General features: G+C 48.4%; 1 protein-coding gene across 1 annotated transcript; it reads left to right on the top strand.

The window, feature by feature from the left end:
* Positions 1 to 7,507: 7,507 nt before the first annotated feature.
* LOC144159077 (uncharacterized) lies at positions 7,508 to 22,955 on the top strand. Its single transcript, XM_077690343.1, has 3 exons — positions 7,508 to 8,177; positions 20,115 to 21,401; positions 22,668 to 22,955. The coding sequence occupies exons 1-3, from the start codon at positions 7,587 to 7,589 to the stop codon at positions 22,953 to 22,955; spliced, it is 2,166 nt and encodes a 721-aa protein (XP_077546469.1). The 5' UTR covers positions 7,508 to 7,586.
* The last annotated feature ends 2,420 nt before the right edge of the window (positions 22,956 to 25,375 follow it).

The raw sequence follows: 25,375 nt of genomic DNA, 5'->3' as shown, positions 1-25,375 counted from the left end.
CACTGCAGTACGACTATCACAGCCTGCGGGTGAGTCGCTAGCTGGCGCATGCGTGTTCCGGCGAGAATCAAATTCACAGATAGTGTCGGTAGCCGAGCAGTTAAGTCATTTTTAGTCTTTGGACATAAGAAGTTCGTTAAAAAATCACTTTTCCAAGTTCAATCAGTCGTTTTTGGTTAAGCCGTCTGGATCTACAAAAGTCTTTACCGAGGGACAGACGTGATTGTTTTAACATCGCTTTCTGCGACAATATTTTGTTTTTTGTCTTTAAGCATGCAAATTTGGCGCTGATGAGACGGTTTTTGTTTTGAGCCAATGACCCTAGCATATGAGCCCTAAAGATCGTGCTATCCAAGATCCTTGAATGATGCGTTGAAAGAAGGTCCCGGACGAGTAATTCTGATTGCTGCACCGTTTCAGACGCATCATCCCTGATTCTGTAAAATATCAGGTTCTCTCTACGAGACCGGTCTTCGAGTTCATCTATTTGTGATTGCCGTACAGAGCTTTCGATTTGTACTGCGTCAGCGACTAAGCGAGAGAGCTCACCAGGGGCCGGCATGTCTTCTAGAGATTGATTGACAGATTCAACTGGCTCTAACCGCGTGGAGAAGTCTCAAACCGCCCGCGTAAGCATTTCCTGATTTCTTCTAAGCCCAGCGAAAGCGTTCGTGACTTCACCGTGGCGGCCACCGAGCTTAGGAGACATTGTAGCAATAGCAGCAAGTTTGCCGCCATCTGCACCCCTCGGAGATAGAGGTGGGGATCAAGGCGGGAAAGCCCAGGGTTTAACTAGACGTCACCGCATAGCAGCAGTTGCGGGCAAACATAAGCACAGTCAGCAATCGTTTCACAAAGTGCACTTGAAAACGCGAAACTTGAGCTGAAACATGAGGGGATGTTGGAAAAGTGTCTGTTACAGCAAGCGCGAAGGCTGGACGGGTAGGGTAGGTTGCTGCGTATACGCAGAGCGTGTTCTTAGAAGGAGAATACCTGTGCTTGGGTGCCGACTAGACGACGTCCATGGTGAGAGGTTAAAGGCGTGTTTCACGTGATGCGCTTAATTCTGAGGCGTGCGCTGAAGAGCCGGCAGATGTGGGTTGGAGGGTCTAGGGGCAACAGGGGGGGGGGGGGGGGGGGAGTGTTCACGCGAGAATACGCCGACCTTGCAGAGGCTCGTAAGCTGGCAGAGGCGATGGGCTTCGATGGGTTCGTATACGGTACCATTTATTCTAAGCGCGAGGAGAGGTTAGGTGGGGGCGTGTGGGGGCAGTAGAAGCATGGAGCGAGAGAGAGAGAGAGAGAAAACGTTTATTTGAGCTTTCTAAGGTGGGAGTGGTTCCCTAGTCCGGGAATCCATCAAGTGAGCAGAGAGCCTTCGCTCTGGATGCCAGGAGCTGCTGGACGTCCAGACGGTCGCTGGTCACCAGGTTCTCCCACAGCTCAGGGGTGGGAAGAGGGGATCGGAGAGGTGGAAGTTTGGGATTGCACACACACTGTATTATAACATGAGCTAGAGTTCCGGGTTGTGAACAAAACTGGCATACAGCAGAGTATTGAGTTGGAAATATACGATGCAGGCGAACTGGGTGAGGAAAGGTATTGGTTTGTAGTCTTCGGAGCAGCGATTCTTCTTCCTTGGATAGTGCAGGGTGAGGAGGAGGGAAGTGCTGTCTGTCGGACCGGTAATATTGCGTGATGTCCTGATACGTTACGAGCGGGATTAACGATGTGGTTTCCTCGGAAGCCTGGAGAGAAAGGGCGCAGGCTTGCTGATGAGCAAAGCTCTTCAGAGTAAGGCATCGAGAGAGGTTGTTAAAGGGGCACTGACACAAAATTTTGAAGGCGAGATAACTTCGGAGATAGATTGGTGGGAACACATATACATCATCTGCAAAATATCAGCGGCGAATACAGCCTAGAACATATTTAAAATCAATTTTGAAGTGTGCGGAACGCAACCGAGCAGCCAGCAGAGGACCACGCGCAATTGTAAATAAACAACATCCAAACACGTCACGAGTTTGTGTTTGCCCCTTCCGCACTACCGGCGTTTTTAGCTGCCTCGCCCGGCTCGCCGCTCCAATCGGAGGGCCGGAGGGCGGAGCTTCTGCTCTCGAGAACGTACGACCCGATCGTTGGCGGCGGAGGCGCCGTGATTTCGTCAGCTAATCGGGCAGCTGGCCGCGACCAAAGTTCTACAGCGATTCCAGGCACTCTGTTTCTATTACTGTTTATTACCATTGGATGCGAAAACGCGCCGGAGGCACGAAAAGCTCACTGAGCTAGCCGCACGGTCGCTGTGCAGGCGGCGGCCACGGCCGCGAAGTGGCCCAGGCCGGCGCAAGTAGCTCGAGTGATAGCTTCATACCGCTGCACGAAATTGTCCCCAAGTCCCGACCATGGTGGCTTACATGAGAAAGGAGTTAATGATGCGATGGCGGGTTGCATTAAAATTGTCATCTGCACCGCTTACGAGAGCGGCACTCGAATATCCGCCGCAGTGCTGAGCCGAACACATCTGTAGGCGGACCTGTAGGCAGACCGGCCGGCTGCTCCCAGCGCGCGTCTTGCCACCCACCGTCTCGAGCGTCGCGCGTCGTTCTTTAGCCGCGGTAGCATTTGCACTCGCAGCGCCTGCGTCACATCCACGGTCGCTTTTTAATTAAGCGCCTCACGAGATCAGTACGTGGGGGCATTCGCAGAAACTGCCGTCGATGCGGATTCGACAGTGCTACGGCGGCTCTGCTCTGTGATATCCCTCCGACGGTCACGTGGTCAGCTTTGTTCACACAAAATCCACAAAATCCATCGTTTCGCGGCACTCGCTGAAACCGAAACTGCGACTGGCCGCATTGAAAATGCCTCTAATTAAACAACCATCGCACGCTGAAGCAAATGAGGTTTCTACAGGTGATAAGTAGGTCACTAGCTACTTATCGCAACAAAAAAAAACAAGATGCAAAATTTTTGTGTCAGTGCCCCTTTAAGCGCATCCAAGAGGTGATAGCAAAAGCGGCGGACGCAGAAGCACTGCACTGGGCGCAGCCGGTCTCTTTCGGAGAGACTCGCAAGAAATAGTTCGGTTGGTTTAAATTTATTTCACCCACTTTACTCGCGCCTCCGGTCCCTTCGATATTCCTCAACTCCTAGGACCTGTTCTCCGCTGAAAGTTAAATGCAGGCCCCGGCAATGTTGGCCGTGCACCTTTGTGCAAGGGCTTAAAACAAAGGCGAAACTTCGTTGAACTCGTGAATAACGCTTCAAACCATAATGTCAAAATCATGCTGGCAACCTCAGCACTTCTCAACAGTTGGGAATTGGAAATCAATAACGTTCAACTGCGCAGGTAGGTAACGCGTACAATCCTCTAATTGGGTTTCAACCAATCGGAAGCTCGCACTATGAAACGCTCCGTAGTCATTTAGGAGCACTACTTGGATTCCAATAGCAACACTGGTTTATCGCTCGATACATTTAGTGCTCTCGCAATATTAAGCGCGAAACAAATGTACAGCTAACTAAAGAGTAGAAGAAGCTCTGATAAAAGAAGCCAGAGAAATTGACAGCCCATAAAAACCACAGGAAGCGTTGACGCGATTTGCCACCAAACAGCGCGAAAGTTCCCTTCGAAACCTGCAATATAACAGATTGCTTGCTGCTGCAGCCCTTGCTGAGTCGAAAGCAGCGGCAATTCACCACACATCTAGCGGCACCAACCGTCACTCCGCATTTGGAGGTCCGCGATGCAGCAAGTGCTCTATTGGCATTCTATTGCCGCCGCATCTGAACTATGGGTTGTATTACAGTTGCGGTCGTATTCTGCTCCTTTCTTTTTACAAACATCGCACCGTCGAACGTTTTGGTGTCATCTGCTGAGTCTACATCCGGAGGGGAATTGTCGCTGGTGATCACGCCGGAAGTAAATAGCGCGTCTCAGCCGGTCTCAATGAAAGCTGGTATTTTGACTGGTGCGACGAAGCCAAATGGGATGGCGAGATGTGCACGAGTAGGAAAACAAGCAAGGAATGCCGTGACTGGGCGGACTGTTCTGTGAACTGCGTCCTAGAAGAAGTGCGTTATCCGCGATTCTCCTGGATACGAGATTTCACCACAAACCTGCTGACCATCTTGCGGTGCCCCGACGCCTGGTGGCTCCCCGGTCACAGTGGCGAGACCCGACTACGATGACCGAACTATGAACGAAGTAACCTATAACCTGCGTATTTGGGCGACGTACCGGTATTCAGCTGCCGCTCAGGTGTGGTATGCAGGAACGCCTACTGTGCTTCCTGGACGGTGTTGCAAGGGACCTTCACCCTTGAGAGCATGTTATTACCTGCAAGGACAGAGAAGCATCACGTGTGAGTGTGAGCCACGAACTATCGCTCATAGAAACATCAACGAATTAGCTCGAACGAAATGGGAATGAGAGGTTGGAGTCTTGGCTTAGCGCAGACCAAGCTCGTACTGCTAGGCAGTGGCAGCTGAACGCACAACGTGTGGTGAATTGAAGAAAGACATCAGAGACATTACCTTACACTTCTTGCGGGAGCTTGCACGCTCATTATAAATGTCAGTAAAAAAGCCCTAAAAACCTGCCAGCTTGTGTTTAGGCCACCCCTCTAGGGTGCCTTATTCATTTAGTGAAAAAAGAAAAACTGTGCTGCCACCGTAGTCAAATCTGCTTTCATACTGTTGCGAAACCGAGCCTTGCCGTCCGTGTAACACGGGCAGGATGCCATCTATAAACAAAGTACAGGGTGTAATACCTGCGCAGGGCGTGTTGAAACTTGGCCCTGCCACCCACTGTGGCAGCGATGGTATGACGCGTAATTTGAAAGCGCTGAAAACCAGAACCTTGACTAAAATCTTGGTGGGAGAAAATGCGCTTTCGCGCGATTTTCTCTGGTTTGTGCAGAATTACTGCCTCCCAATTTTGACTTGTCGTGGCTAATATGTAACTTGAACATTCTAAGCACTCCAAAAAAACCTGTAATGAAGAACTTATTAGCAATCACGTGCGGGTTGTTTCTGATGCCCCTTGTTGTTGCGGAGCTTAAGAAATGTTTTTCTGTTTGTTTGGGACAGGATGGGAAGCTTTGAGATGTGCCCGGTTCACAAAAATAAGATTTAGCAAAAGAGATGAAGAAGAGGCGCACTATCAAGAGTGAGAATCGGTACAACAAAAGGTCGCATGCTGCGAGAAGTTTAAAGACAAAGCAAAATCTTTTTTGAAACGCACAAATAAACTCGGGAAAAGAGGTTAACAGTTCAGGAAGTTTAGGCGCCTGGTCTCAGCAACGTATGCGCGTATGGCTGTAACCACATCTTTGGGAGTGAATTCCAGCGATATGGGACAGGCATTGAATGGGTAGCTCCATGTCAATGAATTGGCATGACAGTATCTACTTCTCATTAAAAACAAACCACAACAATGTAAGAAGAAATGTTTTGTCGTTTCGTGTTCACCACAAAGAGCACAAAGACAGGAGGAGATGAGAATAGTCCGGTGGCTATAGAACCTGAGCGGAGGAAATCTACAACGTAAGCTGGTTAGCGTAATTTCGCGTTGACGGTATTCACAGAAGCGCGATTTCAAAACAGATGCTAAATGGGTACAGTATTTTAAGGAGGGTATAACACCTTAAAGCAACATCGGCAGACGAGGATATTGACAAAACCATGCTCCGGCCAGTATTCAGGGAAATGGGTAGACGTCAATCAAATGGCTATAAAACCAGGAGGGCGCCAAAAAACCATGCAGCCACTTCATTCTGCCATAATCCCGTATGACCAGGGACCCATATGAGGCGGATGTCCTTTAAGTGGGAGGGCGTAGGAAAATAAGCGGATCGAGTTGTATATTGTATGAGTTGCCAGTGGAGAAAATGAGCCGAATTTTAGATAGGAAGTATGCACCCGCAGTAAATGATGGTCATTATTGTTAACAGAGAAAGGACATGGTCCCCTTACGTCACAGTGGGCTTTGAATGAGCGCTAATAAAGCTGACTGTAATAGATAATCTCCAAGTATTTAATTTATGTCACCTGCAGAATTATTTCCTCCCGATATGTCCGACAGAGAATAACAGGAATGGATATTGGGAATACGAGACCCTCCACTTGGCAACGTTGTTCGCCAAATTCAGGCGTGTTATTTACTCGGTAGCGCAGTGCGAAGGCTGCACAAGGCTCTGGTCACTGGTGCACACGTTAGTCATGTGCTTCTCCATGTGACAGCCTGCCTTGGCACCGGAGTTCGCGGCAGCTCGGATCGTTCGCTTCTTCCTGACCTCCCCTAGGCCTCAAGATTACCCAGCAAGCCTGCCAAACTGCGGCACACTTGCAGGGCTCGGCCTGTGCAGAAATTACGTTTCTCTTTCTGTCTTTCTTGCTCTCCTAGCTGACGCAAGAGTCGCCTCCACAACGGCGACTTGTCGTTGCAGCATGTGAGCAGTGATGAATGTACGCATGGCGTTCCGCATTTGCTATTGCATGGAAACGCGGGGAACACGCCCCTTGGCATGATAACGGCATTGTTCAGCTTTGGTGCGCTTACATTCGCCCTCCTCGAACTGGGACGGGTGAGTAGTTCTTTCGTGTTGGGTATTTGGGAATACTCAAGCTCCCAGAGAGCGTTACCGGGGAGATTTCGGTTGATCTCAATTCGATCCGCTTCTAGTTCCTTTCATAAGGCTTCAGCTCCCTGGAACTGCCGGCTCGGGTAGCACGAAATTGGAAGTCAATGCGCTATTTGTCTGACACCTTTACGGGAGCGGTTAAACATCAGCATAACCGCGTTGCGGTCTTCAATAACGGTATGCATAAATCTCCGAGGATGCCGCAGTGCTTCTGTTGAGTTGTGAATTCGAAAGCGTGATTGTTCAATGGAGCATCGTGAGCTCTTATAATTTTGCGCGGTGAGGAATCGTGGTTCTGGGGTCAAATTTCATTGGGTGCCGGCAAACGTCACGAACAACGACCCGCGCAGCCAATCACCCGAGACCACACGATAAATAGAGGGCACCAGAAGTTCTCCGACATCCAGTATAAGTTGGCCTCTGGTTATGCTGCTTGGCGTCAGCCCAGCGCGTGCATGGTCACACCATGCCATGGTGTGACACACCAGCTAGCGCCGAGCACGTGATTCACAATCCTAGCCGCTCTTTCCGCTTTGCACGAGGTATGCGCATGCCGAGGAGTTGGTTGCTAGTGCGTCCATTCCTTTTCATGAAGGCCAGTAACGATGGATTGATTGATCGCTTCATAGTCTCTTGGAGGCCGTTTCTTTCCTGACGACGCAACGCCAACGCCGAAGAAGGGACTTTCGCTCAACGGACCATCTAATCTTCTTTCGGCATTATTACACGCGTGAAAGTATACCACGGGCAATAGCACAAGCAAGGGGAATGGAGAGTCAAGGCAGGCTCCCTTCAACGCCGGCAATCTAAAGAGATAGCTTGCAGCTGCGTGTAATGCGGAGTGGGAAACGGCGTGACAACCCCGAAAGCCGATGGCAACTCGTATCGCGCGACTTTGGAGCTTCCGCCCGCAGCGACGGCCATTCACGCCACGTATCGACCATGAAGCAACGGGCGGCCGCTGTGTTGTGCTGTGCGCTCCTTGTTATACCCTTCACCGGGCCAATATTCACCGTGAGACCTGCTTCGGCCTCCTCTCCTCAATATGCACACGGAAGGCAGTGGTTGCTAGCAACAACACCGGAAGGACAAGTTGAAAAACCGGTTTCAGCTGGTCTCAACAACTCCAGGTGCAATGGCTGGTGCAACTATGATGATTTCGATCACGAAAGCTGCACGTGTCGCAAAATAAGCTTGGAATGCAGCGGCTGGAGAGAGTGTTGCAAGAATCGTTTCTTCGAAGTCAGTCGTCCGGGGCTCGCATGCGTACCAGCCTTCACCACTCACCTGTTGGCCATCGCACAATGCCCTGAAGCCTGGTTTTCATCAGAAGACAACAACACGACCAGAATACGATGCGAGGACGAAGAACGGAGCGGCTTAGAGCTTTCGTATTTGGACGACCTACCTGTGTTGAGCCGTCACTCAGGTGTGATATACAGAAACGTCTACTGTGCTTCGTGTAACGGCGATACGAGGGACCTGCGTCCCTGGGAGCTTATTATTACCTGCCTAGACGAAAACGGGTCAAATGTGAGTATCTACTTTCTGCACTCTGGTGTGCATTGCAAAAGTCGATTATTCATTGCGTAGAGAAAATTGGAGGTGCGCAAATTGGGTAAGTGGCAAACAAGGTGGAAGTACTAGGCATGGGCAAGGTAATGCAGGGTACGGCGACAAAAGTGCATTAAAAATACAGCCCCGACAATACGGCACAGCGACAGAAAAGCACGCGACGCAAAAGCAAAGCGACAAAGTGCACGCGGCAAACGAGCGAAACGTGAGAGCAGCCCACGACAAAATGGCACAGCGACAAGAAAGCACGCCACGAAAAGGCGCTCCACAATAGCAGAGCAATGAAACGTTTTGGCGCAGTAGCGTAACTCGGTCACCTGGCACCCAGGGCCCATAGGTCTTCTGCCACTCCTCCCCTCCTGGTGTGGTCAGGAAGCAGAGGTTTTAGAGCAACCCCTCATTCATGTTTTATGCTATTTCTTTCTGGTCTAAAAAGGGCCGGCTGGATAAATGAGCTGTGTCGGGTGGCACTGCCGGATCCGATACTTCTCGTAGCCTTCATAAAAACAGTAGTTAGTTGCTGGAATGTTGATTTCAGCTATGCAGAAACTTGTAACTGGCTGAATAATTCCGACGGTTCTGTTTCCTGTCTGCCTTTCTTTGCACAACAAGCATAAATACATGTGTATTAGAAGAATATCAGCTGATTATTTTCAAAAGCGCTTAGGCCGATACAACCGAAATACTCAAAAATAGTTTATCTCGCTTGCAGCCACAACATATCTCAGTAAATTGCGTCCGCACGGTTCTGCTTTATTCGTGATTTCGCCGCACTTGTTCCCCCTAGTATTGGGCCGCACTGATGTCAGTTCAAGAACACCGTTCGCGTCTGTAGACGGCTGCCCTTTTGTGAACATAGCACCGGCGTTATCAAGGCACGCTTCGCCGTAAACGCAAGCGCCAGGCGTGCTCGTTCAGCGCTCACAGGGAGATCTTCCATCGCTGCTGTTTTTTGGTCGTTCGCCGCGCATACTGAACAGCAAAGAAACCCCGGAGCATTTATTTCTTTGAATTTTTTAGGAGGGTTGCAAGCTGGGCTAGTTGGAAAGACATTCGTGGATGAAACCAGCGCGAACTTAAACAACGACAAAGGAAGAGTAACACAAGGACCGCCGCTGGTCTAACAACTGAAAATTAATATCAAGAAGGGTGAATATAAACACTCAACAGAAACATTAACAAGCAATAAAAAGACACTGTTCATGAGCGAAAGAAGTTTACAAAGGTCACGGTGCTGACGCAACTAGATATACCTCTGCAACAGTCAAGGCGAACGCCGATATGCAATCTCTTTGGGATGGAGACACACATGTGCACGCGTGCTTGGCTGACACGCTTGTCTTGTCGTTCTGCTATGTGGAATGCCTCCATAATTTCGCGGGGTGTTTGTTCACGGTGCCTAAATAAAATGTTAGTGGCGGGAAAATTAGGTTTGCATTCGCTGCACTTGGCACAATGCGAAGCAAGATGGGATAATGGAGGGCCTTTTAAAGGGGTACTGACACAAAATTTTGAAGGCTAGACAACTTCGGAGCTAGATTGGTGTGAACACACATTCATCATCTGCAACATATCAGCGGCGAATACAGCCTAGAACATATTTAAAATCAATTTTAAAGTGTGCGAAACGCCACCGAGCAGCCAGCAGAGGACCTCGCGCAATCGACATCCCCTGGATATTTTCTAAATAAACAACATTCAAACACGTCACGAGTTTGTGTTTTCCACTTCCGCACTGCCGGCGTTTTTCGCCGGCTCGCCGCTCCAATCGGAGGGCGGTGCTTCTGCTCTCGAGAACGAGCGACCCGATCGTTTGTGGCGGAGGCGCCGTAATTTCGTTGGCTCATCGGGCAGCTGGCCGCTACCAAAGTTCTATAGCGATTCCAGGCACTCTATTTTGATTACTTTTTATTTACATTGGACGCGAAAACGCGTCGGAGACACGAAAAGCCCACTGAGCGAGCCGCACGGTCGTTGTGCAGACGGCGGTCACGGCCGCGAAGTGGCCCAGGCCGGCGCAGGTAGCTCGAGTGATAACTTGTTACCGCTGCACGAAATTGGACCGAAGTCCCTACCATGACAGCTTATATGAGAAAGGAGTTAATGATGCGATGGCGGGTTGCATTAAAAATTGTCATCTGCACCGCTTACGAGAGCGGCAATCGAATATCCACCGCAGTGCTAAGCCGAACACAGCTGTAGGCGGACCTTTAGGCAGACCGGCCGGCTGCTCCCAGCGCGCGTCTTGCCACCCACTGCCTCGAGCGTCGCGCGTCGTTCTCTAGCCGCGGCAGCATTTGCACTGGCAGCGCCTGCGTTACGTCCACGGTCGCTTTTTAAATGCAGAGCATTTCTTTAACTCACGATGACGCCCGGCGTTGGTGTGCCTCGACGTCCGCAACAGCCGTTCCAGGTGCGCCCTCTCCCCCACTCCTCCTCTCCCGCATCACGCTACCCTCCTCGCTCTCAACAACAGGTCCGCACCCCTCCCCCTACACTATATAAAAAAATAATACTTACCGGCGCCTGGTTTCGATCCCACGACCCTGCGGGCGGAACGCAAGGTACATGGTGCTCTACCCACTGTGCCACAAAGCCGACACAGAATGAAAGGCTACGAACGCGCCTTATATCCTTGACTCATTCAAACTACGTCAAGAAGCTGCTGATACAACGCATTCACTACCACCAACTCCCCAAACACTAAACGTTAACGCAATACACCCACCCCCTATGCGACGCATTTACTCGAGTCCCCCTCGCGGGGAGATGGGCCCTTTTTACTTTAGCGGCTCACGAGATCAGTACGTGGGGGCATTCGCAGAAACTGCCGGCGACGCGAATTCGACAGTGCTACGGAAGCTCTGCTCTGTGATATCCCTCCGACGGTCACGTGGTCAGCTTTGTTCACACAAAATCTATCGTTTCGTGGCACCCGCTGAAACCGAAACTGCGACTGGCCGCATCGAAAATGCATCTAATTGAACAACCGTCGCGCTCTGAAGCAAATGAGGTTTCTACAGGTGATAAGTAGGTCATTAGCTACTTATCGCAAAAAAAAACAAGATGCAAAATTTTTGTGTCAGTGCCTCTTTAATGACAATCCATGCTCTCTCAAACGCACGTCGATACAACGGCCAGTGTGTCCAACATAAGTTAAGTTCGGCCACAGGGTAGAGGAATGCTGTACAGAACACCCGTTGCGCAGGCGACATACCGTTTCTTGTGGTTAACACCACAACCAACCCCTTTCTTATCACTTCCCCGCTTTATCTTTCTGCCAAGCCTGCCCCATATAGAACGCAACTTGTTGCGAGCCGTGATAGCCACTTGCACTCCAATTCCATAGCGATGGCACACTTTTTTGAGGCGGTGTGTGATGACATGAATGTTATGGGACGATGGCAATTTTAGATGCAGAGCATCTGATTCACTCGCCTTGTCCCTCCGGCGTCCTCGGCGTTGTCCGCCCCTCCCCCATTCTCCTCGCCGCGCCAGCTGCGCTCTCCGCCGCTCACCCCCTCTCCTCTCCGATAGCGAACATTCTCTCGCGAGGGGCATTGGATTGGATTCGATTGGATTGGCTTGGCTTGGCTTGGATTGGATTGGATTTGGATTGAATTGGATTAAAGTGGATTGTGTTGGATTGTGTTGCGTCATAGCTGCGGCAGACGCGCTGGGGCCGGCGCATGTGCAGTACTCTCTCTTCCGCGGTTTCCTCTCCTTCGGGCGCGCTGCGCATATAACCGGTGTGCCGTTCTCCGGCGAAGCAACATCCACGCTTGGCTCAAACACCTAGAGTCCACGCCGCTTTACAAGTACGCCAACGTCGTCATCGACTGGGGCCGGCTTACGCAGTCCCCTCAACGTTATGCGCGCTATAAAACGCGGTCCCTTCGCCGCTCCGCCTATGCGTCGCATCTACACAGGGGTTCCCGCGAGGGGAGGTGGGATTTTTTTCTTGGGCTTTTGTGTGTCCCCTGCAACATCCCGGCAGCCGGATTTTGTTTTTAGGGTTTTGAGAAGCTTTTCACATGACCATGACAAGAGGTCCTGTGGAAATCCTGCCTGCTTTAATTTTTTAACTTGTTCATTGAAACTGTTTGTCATCAAGGGTTGTCACGATTTCGAAACGGCTGAGCGAAAACACGGTAAGGCAATGGCGTTTTTAACAAGCTTGGTATGGCCCAATGAGTGACTTATCAAAGGCTTAACAGATCGTGGCGCATACATCCAGCAGGCATGCTCCTTGTCAAACCGAAGATACAAATCCAGATACTGGAACCCGTTCTGTTTTGTTGTTTCAGTCGTGAAATTGAGTCCCAAGCCCCTTTGCTTACGCGGACGACTACCTGGATATTTTTTTACAAATCTCCCTGTCTTAGAGCGACCGTAGATATCTAAAAAAAATATTCAAACAAATCAAATGCTTTGCTTAAATGTTTAAGCAAAGCTTAATATTTTGCAAAGCTTAAATATTTAGGCCAATGGCGCTCTTTGCCCGGGCAGCGGCAAAGAGCGCCAAACAGAAGTGGATAAGAAAATATTGCACTAAAATCTGTCTCAGTGGCTAAGGTGTTGTGCCCAAGGACGCGTGTTCTAGTCCCGACCGCGGAGGCCGTTTTTCTGATGGAGGCGAAAAGTAAAAACGCCCGTGTGTTAGATTTCGGCGCAAGTTAAAGATCCCCAGGTGGTCAAAATTAATCCGAAGGCCTTCACTACGGCGTGCCTCATCGCATGTATAGCGTCGGCGTGTTGCCCATAATCAGTCAATAAATACTAAAATCTGTGAGCCAGGATAACAGTAAAATCAATAAAAGGCAATAGAGATTGCTGGTGTGAAGGGCCAGGTTTTCATTATGCGTGGTAGGAAATGAGGTCCAGAAACTTAACATCTGACAAATACTTAAACACATTTGACAGGGACCATGGCATCGTCACTCAAAAATTACTCCCACCTCCCCTCGCGGGAACCCCTGTGTAGATGCGACGCATAGAGGTTTCCGTTGTTGTTTCCGTTAGGTTGATTCTCCCATCGCGTGAAACGTGCCGTGAACCCCCTGCCGCGGCTTGACGCAACGTGGCGCGGATATGACGCAACACAATCCAACACAATGCACTTTAATCCAATCCAATCCAATCCAATTCAATCCAAGCCAATCCAAGCCAAGCCACTCCAATCCAATCGAATTCAATCCAATGACCCTCGCGAGAGAGTGTTCGCTATCGGAGAGGAGAGGGGGTGAGCGGCGGACAGCGCAGCTCGCGTGGCGAGGAGAATGGGGGAGGTGTGTGGACGGACAACAACAACGCCGTATGGAGGGACAAGGCGAGTGAATGAGATGCAGTCGCATCTAAAACAACGATGGGTGGAGTGGAATGTGTTGTCTGTTGAGCTGGGGAAAGTGTTTGTGTCGTGTTGTGTCGAGTACCCTGCATGTGTTTAGGATGTAGAATATGGATACCCCCCTCCCCCCACACACACACCTGCTACATAGGGGTCTTGAAGATCCAGTGAGCAGGTGTGAGTGCATCACATTTGTGTGGCCTATCCGTAAACTGATCAAGGCGACTTATGTGTGTCTGTTCTTTGAGTGGGTTGTCTACAGTGCCAAATGAGGTTTTACTATGTGCAGTTGTCTGTTCGCTCCAGTGTGTTTGCCATGTTTTGTGATGTCTGATGTCCGGCTTTATGTCGGCGTAGGATAATGTTGTTATGCCTACTGTATTCGCGAGGGTAGCAGTAGCGGCCATTTGATATGCGGTTTCATTCCCGGCTATCCCACAGTGGCCAGGAACCTAGAACCATGTTATCACGAGACTTGAGGCATATGCGCACATTAGGGCCTTAGAAACAAGACTAATTACATGGTTTTCTGAACGTTTCCTGGATGAAAAGGCACGTACAACGCTAAGATAATCCGTGTACACACTATGGCGGTTAAAATATGATATTGTACAATGTGTTGTAAAACAATTAGGCTTCCGTGCGCTTCAGCCGTAACAATGCTAACGTGGAAGTTCATCCTTCTACACACATACGTTCGGTTCGTGCGCAGCAGAAGACACAGCCATACTAGTCTTTGATGCGTAGCACTAAAACTCTGCACATTGGTAGGTACTTCAACTGCATAAAGAGGAAATGCTGCATAATCGCTACTTTTGGCGCCCTGTTTTTTGTAAATTTGGAGAAAGGACGGCTACAACACAGGCTGGAGTTGCCATTTTGGAATCAAATCAGTGATGGGTGCCTTGTGGGTGCCTGAAAATGGGACTGTTAGCTCAGAAGCTTCTTCTCCCCCCTGAAAGGGAACGCAATGGAAATAGATGGACAATTTAAAAAGAGTTGCTTTGAGGATGTAGCATAAATGGTTGAATGAAAGGGTGATTTGTCATGGACATTATTTTTAGATGCAACATAGAGAGTCCCGCGGGATGGCAACGCAAAAACACAAAAGCTATCTTCATGTTCTTTGCGTATGTGTTGTGATGGAACGATTGAGTATAAATGTGCGTGTGTGTGTTTTAATTGAATAAACAGTTGATAGAGAGCGCTCGTGCGGTCTTCTTCTTGTGTATCGTCTGTCGGCGCTTTAAATATGAATCAGATCTAACTAGTTGAACTTTCCGTTCTACTGAAGTTTATTTCTAGTTCTCTGAGCCCTTTCCAATGTTTAACTTTCAGTTTGAATAACCCCGCAGTACTTTCAGCCCTAATCGCAGTGTCAGCCTGCATGATGTGGACGGCATCGTGGCATGTTAGGTACCGTCGCTGCCCGCCGGATGTGCCGGCCTTGTGTGGGTGCCTGGAGCCTTCCCCTCGTCATACAAGAAGACTGTGCCGTATCGTGCGCGCAGAATAGTCCAGACAGCTCAGGCTGTACAAGGACAACCTACGTGGGGTGTGTGCCACGGCAGGAGGACAGCACAGCGGATAACGGATGTACCAAGATTGGTGCAGGACGGCGGACAAAATCAGCAAGTTTTTGTGGTGCAGTATCCGGCAGACACTACGGAGAAAGCGGAAGGAGGCTGCATTAGTCCTGGAAGTCCTTGCTCTCGGAGACCAACTTCTGGAAGAACACCGCAGAAAAACGTTGCAGCTTGGGCCAAAATTCTGCTTGAGTCCTCCGATGACCTCAGTTGAACTTCTGGCCATGTTGCGTATAGTGTAACACAAGTGGCAAAAGAACAAAAAGCCCCCTGTGTATCAGAGTGCGCGGACGTGGTAACCAGGGCAGCGAGCTCTACCAAAATAAGCATTATGTACGAATTGGCCCGCGCTACTCCTTTTTTACGGTTCTCTACCAAAGTGAAAGGTATCCGGATAGGCACTCTCGTAACCTGTCTGGCAAATAAACGGCTTCGACCTTTAGTGGCCGTCTAAGAAGGATTTTTTGTGGTGGTTTCGGAGGAGCAGTTCTCGCTGAGGGCACTTGCGTCCGTGCAGGAGAATTTCAAGCGTGTGGAGGAGGAACCAGGACGAATGAAGAAGCGAGCGGTGGCCCTACTAAAATACCGGGGACTTGAATCCCTGAGTAAAGGAGTGAAAAATGCGAAGGGGCAGGTTTTGGAGCTCGTTTTTAGTGCGAAAATATATAAGCCTGAAAGTCCAATCCGTGCCTCTGACTCGGAGCGGTGCACTTGGAAACTTGTGGTGTCACGAATCATACAGGATCAGCTCGCCAAACTCCGCTTCGTGGACCTGTTCCTGGTGCGTAACTCTGAGGGCGTCGTCTACTACTTGATAAAGGATAACCCAGGACCGTGCAGCGCAGTGAGCATTGATGTAGAGGACTTATTTTATTCTATCCCCCTTGACCACCTGATGCCATGCATTAAGCAATGTATTACTGATGAGAATGATGAGTTTGCCGTCACAACCACCAGCGGTACTTCTGTTGAAACTGTTCTGTCGTTCTATTTGAATTCTACAGTAGTTGCTTGGGAGGGGGTGCACTTCCAAGCAAAAATCGGGCATATGCATCGGTTCAAGAGCTAGGGGTACCGATCCTTAGCGACATATTTCTAGCCAAGGTTGATAGCAGCGTGCCAGGAGATGAAAGGCATCATTGATAAGGCCTTCCGTTTTGTCGAAGACTATCTGGTGATTGTGAATCCAAGGAAATAAATGCGAACCAACCATGTTCTGGAGTTGTTTAAAAGGAGTGGAAAAGGCTTGCACTTCACAATGAAAACACCGAAGGAAAGCGCGATTCAGTTTCTAGACCTAAGGCTCAAGTTTGAACAAGAGCACGTTTGCTGGTCGTATGCGCCGAGATCAGAAAAGCCCTCGCTAAGCTTCTGTTCCAACCATTCGAAGTTAGTGAACCAAGGCTTAGCCATGTTGTGCCTGAAGGCCGCAATGAACAAGTCGTGTGTGCACACGATGCAAGCAAGTTTCGAAGTGCAAGTCGGGAAGCTGACACAAGCGGGTTTTCCTATGTCCTTGCTTGCTCTAATATGAGAACGACTGTTAGGACCAGCGAAGTGATCTAGTAAGGGGCCGCCCTGCAGGGAGGGGCAGGAGGGTAGGAGGAAGATGACGGTGGTGCCCTACATAACATTTCGCATCGCCTGATAAAGGTCGCTGCGGGCTATAGCGTCGACGCTGTGTTTACGGCTCGGAACAAGCAGTGGAGGATCTGAGGAAGCATTGCCAGAAGATTAGGTGGTGAGTGCAGAGATTCTGACGAATGCGTCCTCAAGCACCGGGGCCCATATAGTGTAGAAAGGGTGTTGTATACAACATTCCGTTGGACAACGGGAAGCACTCTATAGGTCAAACCGGTCGCTGCTTAAATGTGAGACTGTGTGAGTATGAGAATTACACGAGCGCAACGCCTAACTCGAATCTCGCACTTCACTGTAAAGTGTGCAAAGTGTGCCAACCAGCTTGTGGGAGTGCGACAGTAGAATTGGCGCACAAAGAGATGTGCCGACTCATCATGGAGGCCTGAAAAATATGGATATCAGGAGAAACCTGCGTCACCCAGCCGTCAATAACACTACAGGCGAATGGAGTTCAATTTTTGGATGCAACCATCCATGGTCACGCGGAATGGTAACGCAAAAGAGCAAAAGCCATCTTCATGTTCTTTACGCATCGATGGATCGATTAAGTATAAATGTGTGCTTTCATTGAAAAAACAGTTGATAGAAAGCGCTCGTGTTGTCCTCTTCTTGTGTATCGTCTGTCTACGCTTTAAATACGAAACACTTTAACCTATCTAGAGCTTCTCTTTGGGCGGATTCACCACTTTCATCAACGAGTTATTTCTCAGCAGCCGTTGAAAAACGAATGACAGTGACTGTCCTCATGGGTTGCAGCAATGCTGGTTCAAGAGCCACCTAGGCTGTAGGTCGCAACTTAGATGGACACAGATAGTCTAAAGACTGAGCTCAGTCTTTAGACTATCCACTCCCATTCATTCACTCCATTCCCATTTCATTCTTCCAAGCCTTCTCGGCATTCCGTTCCCATTCTATTCCGGGGTCGCGAAAGAGCGTAATGAATCCGGAGTTATTCCAATTCCGGAGCGGTGACTCCGCACACACGCTCACACGCACACGCGCACACGCACACGCACACGCGCACGCGCACGCGCTTGCGCACGCACACGCACACACACGCACACACACGCACACACACACACACACACACACACACACACACACACACACACACACACACACACACACACACACACACACGCACGCACGCACGCACGCATGCACGCATGCACACAAATATCGCACACACGCGCACGCGCATGCACATATTTTCGCTCAATGAAGGAAGTAGTGCTTTCGCATTAAAAAACAATTGGTTGGCCTGCTACACTTTTCATGTACCTGTAGTTTCAGCGGCTTTCGATCTTTAACGCGGGAACATTAATTGTGCTAGAAGTCGAAATCTGTTTAGTGTCGGCGTCAAAATCCGCCTGCCAAGCGTGACAGGTGGCATTTAGAGGGATTTCATGGTCCCTACCTACCACCTGCTAACCGAAGGAACGGCTATAAAGGCTCACTGACTATATGAAAACTTTGGCAACTTGCTAATGACACTTCAGTGATAAGTTGCATCTATTGTGTTCTAGTAAAGATATCAGCCTGGAGAATGTAAAAGCACCGATAGTGGTCGCCGGTATACTCCAAGGCTGCACAACGTAACCACAAAGGAATAGGAGGTGTTGAAGAACGCTATCGGATTTCCTTCGAGTTAAACCGGCTGATCGCATTTTTGCTTCCAGTTTACGTGCTTCCTAGAGTCTTACCTTATATAAGTACATGTTTCCAAAACCCTTGGATGAACACAAAATATGCATTACGCCCCTTTTTTCTAACTTCAGTGCGAGATGACAATATTACGCTAGAAACAGCATAACAGCACAATATGTGCTTAAAGGACATTTTATAGCATTTAGGTGGTCGTCATCCAAAAACGTTCCGGCTTTTTCGTGTGCAACTAAATTTTCTGTTTGGTTGAGATGAATATTTTTCCGTTCACTCTAACATTCCCAGAACCGTTTCCCAAACCGTTCCCGGAACCTATTCGGAACGGTTGCTTTGATTCTTTCCGGGGCGCGTTCAGTTCCAAAATGACGGGAAAATAACGGGTACGGTTCGGTTCCGGTTCTGGGCAAAAGTTGTGGTTCGGTTTCAGTGCTCGGTTCGGTTCCGGTCCCGGTTCGACACCCTGGTAGGAGCAGGTTGGCCAGCTCCCCGTACCCCCCTAAAGTGAAGTACAATATGACACGTTGAAGTTTTAAGTAAGTTTTAAGCAATTTTTAGGAATTGCTCTCTACGAATTATAGTGTTATAGGCAAATTTAGAGTTTTAAAGCTGTGTTTTAGGGCAGCGGGAGTTATTCGGAAAGCCATGACGTCAAAACTTTAAGAATTGCACTCTACGAACAAAACAAATCATAGCGCTTCAAAGCTGTGTTTTAGGGCAACGGGAGATAATCGAAAAGACATGACGTCCGCATATGTTGTCTGTAGGACGTAGAAAAGGTTGCATTCTCACGTTTCCAATAGACCCTGAAAAGTGTCGGTTGTCAGTAGAGAAGTAACGTCATTGAAGGGGCGTACCAGCAGTCTTGCGGAACGTATTTGCTGTCCGGAGACAAAAGTTTCGTTTCTCTACGCAATTATTTATGAATCTATAAGAATCTCAAATATAAGCCTTTCTACCCTAAGTCAGAAAGCCACATTTTTACAGCGAACGGAAAAGGGGCATAATATCATTGACGTTTTTGCCCAACGATATTTGCTTCCAACGCATAAACGAAATTCTCTCAGATCCGTAACCCAAACAGAAATAGGTTATAACGATTCCGAAAACATTTCTTTGTGTGCACCGCATGAAAACTCCTTCCTTTAAAAAACACGTCTTTAGGAATGTTAAGCAGAGACGGAAGAATACATGATTATGCAGCGTGCGCTGCTACTGCTGTTAGTGCACCCGCACATTTGGACGTGTCTATTGTCTGGGATGCCATGGCTGTGGCTTTCCGTCCAGACCTTCTTCACCAGTACGCATTTGTTCCCACCACCGGAGCTTTCAGGCAAGCCAAACACTGCTCGTCAGAAGCGAAGGGGATGGACGCTGGGTCTAAAATTGTTAGCACCCTCCTACCCGGGGTAGTAAGACGCTGTATACGAGGTGGAACAATACAGGTAGTGGGACATTCGGTGGTGCACACGACGTGGAAATGGGTGCAAGTTCGTATGCAATCTTCGGGAAGGATTTCTGAAGACTAATGCTGCAAAAAAATGTAAAGAGTTTCATTATATACGATTACCTTAATAAGTACCGCATGGGTTAAACGCTCAAAACCGGGTGGAGCCAGCCGCTATAACTGAATGACACGTGGGTGTTTTTTTCTTGCAGGCCCTGAAAAACGGCATGGCTGAACGAATCTGGTATTATCCTGAAGTCCAAGTGCTGGTCGCCAGCTGGGGTGCTGGCATTCACTTGACAAAATGCGAAATAGCCATCAAAGAATTGGTCGAACCAAGTTCCCCTCAAGAACTGAACGTCACAGTCTGCGAACCAAGGAGCTTCGTTATGTCATGTCCAGACGATTTCTCGAACGGGGCTGCTTTATTGAAATGCTACAGCTACATAAGCGCGGAAATTGCCGCAACGCACGGGAAACTTTACCCGAACATGCACTGCTCTACATGCGACGGTCGAACTCGACGTCTCCCGCGCTGCGGGCATCAGGACGGGCCCCAGCATTCTCCGGGGCTCGAAGGAAAAACGCTCGAAGAGGGCGCTCCAACGTACGCTGTCGTCATAGATTTTAGCAACTGGCGTACAGTCGCAGTAACAGAACCACTGGTGAATAGTTGTGGTCGGGATGAAGTTTATGATCCAGTTGCTCATCAGTGCGTTCACACCGGCTGCCCCGCCGACGTGTGGGTGAAGCGGGATGATTGCAGTTGGACTCGCCTTAGCCATGACGAGGTCAGGGTGCGAAAAGATTTAACACTCATCGTTAACTCGAGTTTTCAAGAACTCAAACCGGACCGGTGGCACCGAGACGGACCCGACGCAGTGATTGCATGCATGTCCACGAGTAGCGAGAGGACAGTGTTAAAGCCAGGTAGATTCGAGGACATCTTATCCACCGCAGTACTTCTAATTTCTGTGTTGTGCCTTGTGCTGCACATAATCACGTATTCTCTCCTGCCCAAACTTCGAAATGGCCCTTCTACAATTGTACTCTGCCTGGCCCTGTCAGTCCTAGTGGCTCAAGGTACGTTCGTAGGAGGTGGACTTCTCCTGGCACCGGGCACTGCGTCATCCAGAGTATGTGCGGTTGTGTCTCACGCCTCCCACTTAGCAGCTTTCTTCTGGATGAACGTGCTGGCTATAGATGTGCAAGAAACTTTTCGAAAAGGAGTGATTGGCATGTCCCGAGCAGTGAGCGCCTTCTGGATTTATTCGTCGTACGCGTGGCTCTCACCCATTGCAATTGTGGTGGCTCCGTTGACACTTGAGCACCTACAGCCGGCATCGCCATGGAGTCCATCGTATGGCAGGCCACGTTGCTGGATCAATCGCCCACTGAGCCTGATTGCCTTCTTCGGCACACCTGTTCTTCTCCTGCTCCTAACCAACTTAGTCTTGTTTTGCCTGACAGCCCGCAGCATTCTTCAAGCTACAAGACAGGTAATTACTTAATCTTAGCTTTTAGGGTGTATTAGTGCTTATTGTGCGGAATCGCAAGCCAGAATGAAGCCGTGGTGCTCGGCGTTTAACACCAAGAACATAATCTATGGGAATATGAATGTGTGTCGTGTGCCTATTTTTTAGTGCAGGATTTCTGTGGCACACATGCATGCTATCCGCACTGTGCTTCACGGCTCACCTGAAATACAGTTGGTCTTTTATTATTTACAACACCCGAGCAGCAAAGCTAATACACACGTACTGAGCCTATTTCGAAGCATTTTCACGCCTAGCAGTTGCTTTTGTCATAAAAATATTTAGGGTTAATGTCAGGCGTGGTGCCTGACGGGTGCTTTGTTGTAGGCAATGAGTACTTTGCATTTGGTACTCTCGAAATCATTGTATCAAAAACATGCGTTGAACATGGGGAATACGAGGTCTGTATATTCTATTAAATCTCGAGTACTTGGAAGAGTTTAGATAGCTTCAATAGTTTTAACAGTTTGAACATCTCACGCTATTGCTTCAACATTTTGCTCAAGTCATGGCCCTACTGTTAAAAATTTAACAAAGCAGAAAGCTTTGCCGCAATTTACCATTTGCTGTTTGTTTTGAACGCAACCATACATGTTATGCCCCAACAAAGTTTCTATGGCTGCGAGGCCATAAACCATACAAGCAGGTTATAGCAACCCCGCACATGAACAGCCATTTTTTACAAACAGCATATGCTACGAAAACTACGCATGATCGGCATGCTACAAACACCCCTATGCTGCAATTTTCACTATTAGGGTTGTGACATTTGGCCTTATGTGCTTTTTATCCGCGTCCTCCCCCGTCCCCCTAATTTGTCCACCACCCTACCAGTGGTGTTCTATATGTGACACAATGAAACTGACCACCACTAATTTCCAAAGAAAAACTTACCATAAGCGGAAACAAGCTCCGAAATCAGCGAGAAGTCCCCCTACAGCACAGTGTCGCACTCACTGCCTGTATTCCAGGTGCGTTTGGGTACCGACCGCACGCACCGGATGCAGTTATCCCCGGAAGCCGCTGTCTGCAAAAATGCTCTTGTAGGGCAGAACTTTTTTTGTAATTTGCAATGACATGGCTGACATTACAGCCTTATAAAACTCTTTCAATTATGATGTCGACGTCAAATATCCCTCTTAAGCCCGTTTCATGTGAGAAACTCGAGGTGTACGTCCCTTCTTGTTACACAACCATATTCGTCACGAGCATTCTTTTTGACGCTTGCAGGCCAAGCTGGCGCGAAGAGCGGTGAACAGACCTAACCATAAAAAAGGCCGGCTTGTGCTGTATGCGAAGCTGGCAGCGGTGTTCGGCTTGACTTGGGTGTTCGGATTCGCCGCATCGTTGTCGGGGCTACGCTTCCTCTGGTACCCGTTCATCGCCCTGTGCGGACTTCAGGGGGCCTTCATATTCCTTGCCTTCACCTGCAAGAGGAGAATATTCCGCATGGCAAGTCTCAGGATCCCTCACTGCACAGGCGATGAATTTGCAGTGTGCAAGGTCACACTGGATTAAAGCAGGATTTTTTGTGTTCATATTCATACCACTCCGTTTTTGTTTGAAATGAAGCCCAAGTACATGCATGCTTGTTTATGTGACGCGTAGTATTTTTGTTAACATAACAGCACTAAAATGAAAAAAAAAAACGTTCTTATGACGTTCACTGTAGCAAGTGTGTTAGCGCTGGTATCTGTTGAGCTATCCAACATGCGCAAATTTTGCACCCACGGTGAAACATTTGCACCCACGGTGAAACCACACTGAAACATTTTACGCTTGGTCAAAAACTCGCCTCGCGATGGATTGTTTATCTGGAAATTAACTGCTAGTATGTCTCATGTCAACAATAATAAGCACCATGAAAACATCGACCATAATTGCTATAAACGTTTGGCACATTCAAAAGCACCGCTGTTATTTTTAACACCAACAACCTTGGATTGGTTGTAAAGGTTGGTTGTCTTTCTTGGGCTACGTCAATGGGAAAGGTTTGGCCTATCTGTCTGTGTGTCTGTGTTGCGCCAACTTACTCTACCGCGCAGAATTCCAACATGGCTGGCCCCCATGATGCGAGCGCGCTACGGCGGACTTCGTTTCTTCAGTTTAAACACGAGTGACGAAACCGTGAAAACGCTTCCGAATAGGGAAAGATGCCGCACACCTTGAGGAGCTTTTGAACGGAAGCGAAAAACGTCGACCGAAGCGCGAGCCTTTTTTTATGTAGAGCCGAGAAAGACAACCTTGTTTTGGGTATTCGAAAGTTGAACGGCTTCTTTTAAATTCTTTAGGACCCTTATACCGTGTCAGCGACTACATTATATTAGACATGTAAAATAAGGCACTAAACACGGTATTTTACTTTATTTGAGTGCCCAAAATATTGATTCTTATCTTTACACTGGGATGACGTTACGGTATACACACGCACCGGGCATGAACGGTGACACGAAAGATTCCTCCTCGGGGGAGATATGGTCATCGCTTAGCTTACAGTCTTTTTGCTGCTGACGCTCTTGTTGTGGGAGCGGGCGGTCAGGAGCATAGGGGACCGTCAAAACGCTCAGTTAAAACTCTCCATTGTCTGCTGGCAAAACTGCTGCGAACGAGGCTTCCGCCACGTTTACCGTCAGCGCAACTGACAGCTTCGCTTGAGGCATGTCGCACCATTCTTGCGAAAACGTGAATGGCAAGATAGTGTACAACAAACGGCGTGTATCTATTATCGGAGACGATCTCTACGCATTTCAACGGGTTTTGTCCAGTGTCTTTGTCGTCTGGCAGGAAGCAGAGCATGCAAAGCGAGTGAAGGGGTGCGTTGAGTCCGAGAGTAACAGCGTGACGACAGAAGGAGGGTGAGCGAGATAAGAAAGAGGGCGAAGGAACAGAGGCGAGCGAGGAGTGCACGCAATAAAAAAACGATTGTAGAGGCGTTCGTCGAAGAGCTTTTTAATTTTCACAAATGATCTTCCTCTCTGTTTTACTTCCTCAATGCATACTTCATGTAGACGGCACGACCATCTTTAACTGCCATCAAAATGGGTTCATATCAAGTTGAAACAGTTTTTTTTAATAAGAGCTCGTGGCACTGAAACGCTGCTATTCCGACTGATAAATTGTTTCTAGCTGCAGTCGTAAATTATTTCATTCTCATTTAATAAGCGTTTGCGTTGTTTAAGAGCACGTAAAAGCTCTTACTGCTTAATATTTCCCGCAGCAATCATGCACGCCAAAGCGTCAAATCAGCGTCCCAGAATATGAGCGACGTTGCATCGACGCTCACGGGTATCTCTGAAGCTCACATTCTGTGCTTTTGTGGAAATAACTTCACTTCTCAACAAAATATTTAAAATAATGTTTTTAATTAAACTAATGATCAATGCAAGGAACATTTATAACAAAGACAATTGATTTAAGGAGGATCGAGGAACAATCTTTAATAAATAATTACAGGAGGAATGGTTAAATATATATGCGAATTTAAAAGTATGCGTTAAATATTCACAATATAAGCACATACGCCGGCTTTTAAAAATAGATCATGGCGATCCTGATTTAACAGAAATTGATACAGCGGGATCGGTGAACCATCTTTAATACGCAATGGCTGGAGAAATCGTTTCAAAGAAATTGAGTGCACCTATGATAATGCGTGATAAAGAAAATATTAGGAACATAAAAAAAACTTGTAATTGATTTCAACTGTCCACATTGTTGTGTTTTTTAGCCTATCACCGGTACGCCTGAATCTCTGTACCGAAATCTCTTCGCACTAGAACGCGCGGGTGACTTGGTTTATTTGATATGTTTGTACTAACATGTTTGTGCACCGAAAACTCCTTGTAAAAATAAACTCATAAAATTAATAATCAATCAACAGGATTTCGCACATCAAAGAAACGAAGATGACACCAAAGAATATGATATATTGTGTTTAA

Source organism: Haemaphysalis longicornis, unplaced genomic scaffold (genome assembly GCF_048455015.1).
Source record: "Haemaphysalis longicornis isolate Haplotype H1 unplaced genomic scaffold, Haemaphysalis longicornis Haplotype H1 scaffold_1, whole genome shotgun sequence".
NCBI classification, from domain to species: Eukaryota; Metazoa; Arthropoda; class Arachnida; order Ixodida; family Ixodidae; genus Haemaphysalis; species Haemaphysalis longicornis.
This window is presented reverse-complemented; position numbering and strand designations above follow the sequence as displayed.

Bases quoted from the DNA above. Each gene is read 5' to 3' on its own strand.
- LOC144159077 (XM_077690343.1), top strand. From the start codon at position 7,587: ATGAAGCAACGGGCGGCCGCTGTGTTGTGCTGTGCGCTCCTTGTTATA. The intron at 8,178-20,114 runs GTGAGTATCTAC...TTTTTCTTGCAG, and splicing joins TAGACGAAAACGGGTCAAAT to GCCCTGAAAAACGGCATGGC. The intron at 21,402-22,667 runs GTAATTACTTAA...TGACGCTTGCAG, and splicing joins TTCTTCAAGCTACAAGACAG to GCCAAGCTGGCGCGAAGAGC.